General features: G+C 52.9%; 2 protein-coding genes across 2 annotated transcripts; one reads left to right on the top strand and one right to left on the bottom strand.

Moving 5' to 3' along the window:
* Positions 1-187: 187 nt before the first annotated feature.
* NGA_0443110 (uncharacterized protein) lies at positions 188-841 on the bottom strand (the record flags this gene model as incomplete). Its single annotated transcript, XM_005853754.1, has 2 exons — positions 188-415; positions 593-841. Coding segments are annotated over 2 exons (477 nt in total), but the record flags the coding sequence as incomplete, so codon positions are not given.
* Positions 842-1491: 650 nt separating this feature from the next.
* On the top strand, positions 1492-3190 carry NGA_0220120 (gpn-loop gtpase 2-like protein; the record flags this gene model as incomplete). Its single annotated transcript, XM_005853753.1, has 5 exons — positions 1492-1695; positions 2029-2172; positions 2538-2644; positions 2769-2943; positions 3158-3190. 5 exons carry the CDS (start codon positions 1492-1494, stop codon positions 3188-3190), a joined length of 663 nt encoding a protein of 220 aa, XP_005853815.1.
* Positions 3191-5243: the final 2053 nt, after the last annotated feature.

Here is a 5243-nt window from a genome sequence, read left to right as displayed (position 1 = left end):
TCCCTCCCTCTGCCTCCCCGCCTCCCTCCCACTCCAACGCCAGTTTCCCGCCCGCGCCCTCCCGCAACGCGTCTGACAGAAGGAATGCCACGTGTGAACGCAGTAATCCAAAGCCAGGCTGTCCCCGCACTCGCTTCCCTCCCTCCACGGGATGATACAGACGCCCTGAGCGCCTCGACAAGTGCACCCGGCTTGGGTCAAAGCGTTGTTGCAACCCCCCCCCGAAGACCAAACAATCTCCTCTGTCTCCCGACTTCTCGTTGCCCGACAGGGCAGGGAGCAGGTCGTGGAAAACGACGGGCATGTCGGCGGGGAGGAGGTAGTTCATTTCTTTGCCGCATGGAGAGACGAAAGGGTAGGAGGGATGAAGGCCCGTGTCGTTCCGTCGGATTTGCCGGAAAAAGAAATTGAGGAACTGGAGAAATGGGCGGGATTGGAAGATGAAGTCCGTTGAAGAGAAGAGTGAGCGTTGGATTGCTAATGCATGGAGAAGATGTAGTTGAATAAAGTCTATGAGCTCTTCGCTTTTCTCTGTTCCTCCTTCTGTTGCTCTCTTTCCCCCCCATTTCTAATTCATTTTTCCACGACCTACCTTGTCATCCTTCAAACAAGATGTCATATTCTTGACGGGACTTTCCTCCAAGTATAACCGCCCCTGCAAATCGACAGTATAAAAATAACGTCGTTGCAAACCCTCCTCCTCGTAAAAGGCAAAAGATTTAATTTGCTTGCGCATCCATTCATCAAGATAGGCGTCCTCCGAACCGGGCGCTGGTGAAGAAGAAGACGTGGAAAATGACGTGCAAGGACACGATAAACGAGGTGTGCAGGCGGGATATCTGGGCATATGTGGTACGGCGGAAGGCCGTGGCGTGTATCAGGGTCAAATGGAGATACGTAGCGCTTTAAAGCAAGACGCCAGGCAAGAAAGGGGACCAAAAACTGACCATTCTCATCGATATCGTTGAAACCAATACAGTACAGTCCTCTGATAAATTCCTCTGCAGGGTGTTGTGTGCATCGGATAGTTTACCTCACTTTCCCAAAATAATTTTGTCACAGACAAACAATAGGAAACGACAAGAAATCATGTACCTCACGTGTGCCAGCATCCGCTTCATACTAATTTTGGTAGACTGCCTGTTTCTATGGTATACGCACGGAGACATTGATTCAGACAGAAAAATGACGCAAAGAAAATATCGGCGGGTGCCCGTTGCTCTGAGCGAGACGGCTCTCCTCTTTTGAGAGCGACAAATATCCCGTAGGAGTGAATTCTACTGCATGGCAGCCGGACAGTAAAATTTGGGAGTTGTACTGTGCGACATAGAGAGTTGGATGTTTCTTTTAACAATATCCTTCATCTATCACTAAGTCAGAAGCACGGAGAAGGAGGGGAGGTTGAAGCAGCGTGTACTGCGTTTTTAAAGCAGCCATGTGATTTATCTGATTCCTTCTTTTCTCCACCAACTTTCTAAAGATATCAAACAAATGAAGAGAAGTCTCATCCATGGACCACGGTTTGGACAAGCTGTCATCGGCCCTCCCGGTGCTGGGAAGACAACGTATTGCCACGGCATAGCCCGTTTCCTGAGTGCGCGGGGTCGACCTGTGGCGGTCGTCAACTTGGACCCTGCCAACGATAAACTTCCTTTTCCTGTCGACATAGACGTCTCAGAACTCGTGAATTTGGCGGTAAGGCTTGGACAGGAAAAGGGTGAGAGGGATCGAGCGCAAAGCTTCCTCCGTCCGGTGCTGGGAATGGACCCTGAAGAGGGATGCCACAACGCAATGTGGGTCTAGACGACAGCCGAAAGGATGTGCATGGCTTTTGGCTTATGTATGCTGTAAAATCGTTATTTTGGGGGGGTGGTCTGTTCCCCTGTTCTCCCTCTCTTTGGTCGATCGCTTCCTGTCTGCCCTTCCTGTCCACGCACTTTTGAGCACAAGCTGCTCTCCCACTCCGGCGTCGATGTCGCACAAATATTCCCTCGCCATTCAAACGTCTCTTTCATTGGTACTACCCAGGATGTCATGGAGACACATAACCTGGGACCCAACGGCGGCCTCGTGTACTGCATGGATTATTTGGAGCAAAACTTTGACTGGCTGCTTGAACGACTGGAAGCTTTGCAAGGACGGCGCTACGTCCTCTTCGATTTCCCCGGACAGGTATGCGCGGGGCAATAGTGGTAATGTCCGCGTGTAGAATGCGGGGTTTAGGGGGGCGTGCTTGACCCACCTGGGAAGGAAAACTGGAGGGGGCTGTCAAGCAGGGAGGCCTCTTGGACACAGGCAGGGGCTGGTCTCAGGGCCTGTAGTATTGTGAGCAAACGCAGGCTATGAAGGTTTTATGACATGTCGTTCGTGACTCCTGGTTACTATCGTATATATATATATATACATCGTCCCCTCCCATGGGCCCGGGCGCCGGTGGTATCCCTTCCTGCCCTCTCTCTACGCCCGGGGCTCCACGTGCTCAAACGGTCCTGCACCTTGACCCTCTTTCCTTCTGCACGCGGCGCGCACCCGAACAGATCGAGCTCTACACGCATGGCGAGGCGGTTCAACGTCTGTTGCAACGTCTGGAGAAGTGGGGCTGTCGGTTGACCGCCGTGCATCTGGTAGACGCCCACCACTGCAGGTAGGTGGCGTCGCCGATCTGGGGCCGGTAGCGTTGATTTGAAATGGTGTGATCGTGGTTGACACATGCAAATGGCGGGTATAAACATCTCCTTTCCCCCCCTACCCTGTCCTTCCCTTCTTAGCGATGCCGGCAAGTTCATTTCGGCCGTGCTCATTTCGTTGACAACCATGGTGCGGCTGGAACTCCCCCATGTCAACGTTTTGAGTAAGGTAGATTTGGTCGAATCCTATGGGCGCTTGGCTTTTGACTTGAACTTCTACACAGATGTGGTTGATGTGCAACGTCTTTTGCCCTATGTGGGGACACGATCCACCTACAAAGACCCAGGGCGGGAAGGGGAGGAGGGCGGAGGCAGGGAGGACGAAAACGGATGGGAAGAGGAAGTTAGGGAAGGCTCTATCGAGGATGGGGGTGAGGGAAAAAGAGACGGACGGGAAGCAGGAACGTCGGGGGGGGGGAGGTTCGCCAGACGGTATCGCAAGCTAAACGAGGCGTTATGTGAGCTAATAGAGGACTTTTCATTGGTCGCATTCCATCCCTTGAATATTCAAGATGCCGATTGTATCGAAAGAGTGCTGGCGGTAGTGGATAAGTGCAATGGATACCTTTTAGGGGCAGAAGAAAGAGCACTGGTGGGAAGGGAGGGAGAAGCAGCTTTGTTGTCAACACTGTCGGGCTTGGCATTCAGAGCACAACCTGACGCGGATCGTGTAAAGGATGTGCAAGATAGATACATGGATATCGAAGACAGGGACGAAAATTCCCTGTCAAAAAACAAAGCGAGATAAAGTAAATATAGCAAGGGGAAAGCATATGGTCAGATTCAAAGACAGATATGTTTCTTTCAACCCCCCCAATGAATTCTTTCAGACTTCGTTCATCCTTAAGGGCTACCATTCAAATGAAAATGGCTCACATGCTCGCGCTTATTGCGAGCATTTTTATGTTTATGGCACGATCGAATGACAACGAATCAACGCAGCGGCAAGCGTCATCGACAAATCTCCCCTGGAGCCAGTCTTCAAACAGTATATTTGTCAGATAACATTGTTGAATTCAACCGGTAAATATCCTTGTGCTTGTGCAGCGATCTGACCTGTACAAACAGCAGAGGGTGCGGTCACCTTCGCACCAGGGCTGTTTATAAGTGCACTGGCCTTTGGTTTCCACCCCTCGTGTGTCCGAGCCCGGCGACGGCAGCCAAAAAGCGAGCAATCCGTCACAAATGGAAAACCAAAATTCATTCCAACATCCACCTGGTTTCCCTGCATTTTTCCTATAAGAGCAGACGAATATAGTGGAGGTCAAACAAAAGCTAGCACATTGCCATGCTAAATACTCTACGGCTTTGCCGGCGGCCGGCAACAAGTAGCGGGACCTCCTACCCTTCCCTGCTGCTGCTTTGTAATTTCTTTCACGGGAGACCTTCTCACAGCACCATTATCGAGACCGGGAGCCGTGCTCTTAACGCGACAAGCTTAAGTCGGTACGTACATACCGTGGGGAGTGTAAGGCGCGTTTCTGGGCATTTTTTCGCCACTGAGCTCGAGGCATCTCGCAGACTGCCCAGAATCCCTTGCCTTATTTATAACCTGAACAGGGAACGCGGTAACCTCTACCCATTCACACGCCAACAAAGTCGACACATTGTAGTGTTTTCAGCGGAATTGGGCCGTCGTCTTGGTATCGATGCCCGGCGACAAGCAAAACCCTCTCGACCTTCCCAGTTGATCGTCACGGCACAGTGCTTTTTACCCTTGCAAGGCGTTGTGATTCAACAATTGCACCGCGAGCTTCGCACTCGCATTGGACATCAGATATTGAGGCTTCAACACGTGCTCCCTGCGAGCAAAGGAGTGGACAACCTGCTTGCCCTTCACATCGACGTGTACGAACGCTTGTGGGCGTTGGACGATGCCATTGCCTGCTTGGGTAGCAAGGACATGAAGCCCGTCGTGATTGAGAGTTTCAACCATTTGATGAGCGAAATCGAAGGTAGAATGGCCATGGTCGTAGAGACATTGATGGACGGGCTGAAGGAGAGCTATAAGCGGCAGGCGGAGGGCGCCCCCCCGCCCCCAGGCACGGACCCTATCACACCGATCGTCACCTCTCAAGTGGATCGATTCCTGCAAGCTCGAATAGGGATTGGTGAGCGATGGCGTCGAGGGGCAGGGAGGGAGGGGACCGCAAGTGTGGGGAGCAGGAGAGCTTTGCATGGCGAGGGCGGGAGGGATGACGACGGGCAGTAAGGATGGTGGGTGCCTGGATGACCGCTACTCACTCTCCCTCTCCCTCCCTCCCTCCCTCCCTCCCTCCCTCCTTTCTTTCTCTCTCCCCTCGGTCATGCACTTACCCGACCCGCAGCTACGCTCATCCGCCACTACTTGGACATCATCAAGTCGCCGGGCGAGCAAACTTTTGTGCCCACGACCCCGGTCCTGAATGGGGGGGGAGGGGGGAAAGACGGAGGAGCGGAGGCAGGGGATGAGGAGGAGGCCATGGCCGGGATGATACCTTCGCCCTCCTCTTCCGCCTGGCACGAATCCCCGTACGTGGTGAACAAGCGGTGGGGCTCAGTGGTGGAAAATTGCCG

The sequence above is a fragment of the Nannochloropsis gaditana genome, assembly GCF_000240725.1.
Source record: "Nannochloropsis gaditana CCMP526 unplaced genomic scaffold scaffold752, whole genome shotgun sequence".
Taxonomy (NCBI): domain Eukaryota; class Eustigmatophyceae; order Eustigmatales; family Monodopsidaceae; genus Microchloropsis; species Microchloropsis gaditana.
Note: the sequence above shows the minus strand (reverse complement) of the source record. Positions and strands in the feature narration are given on the sequence as shown.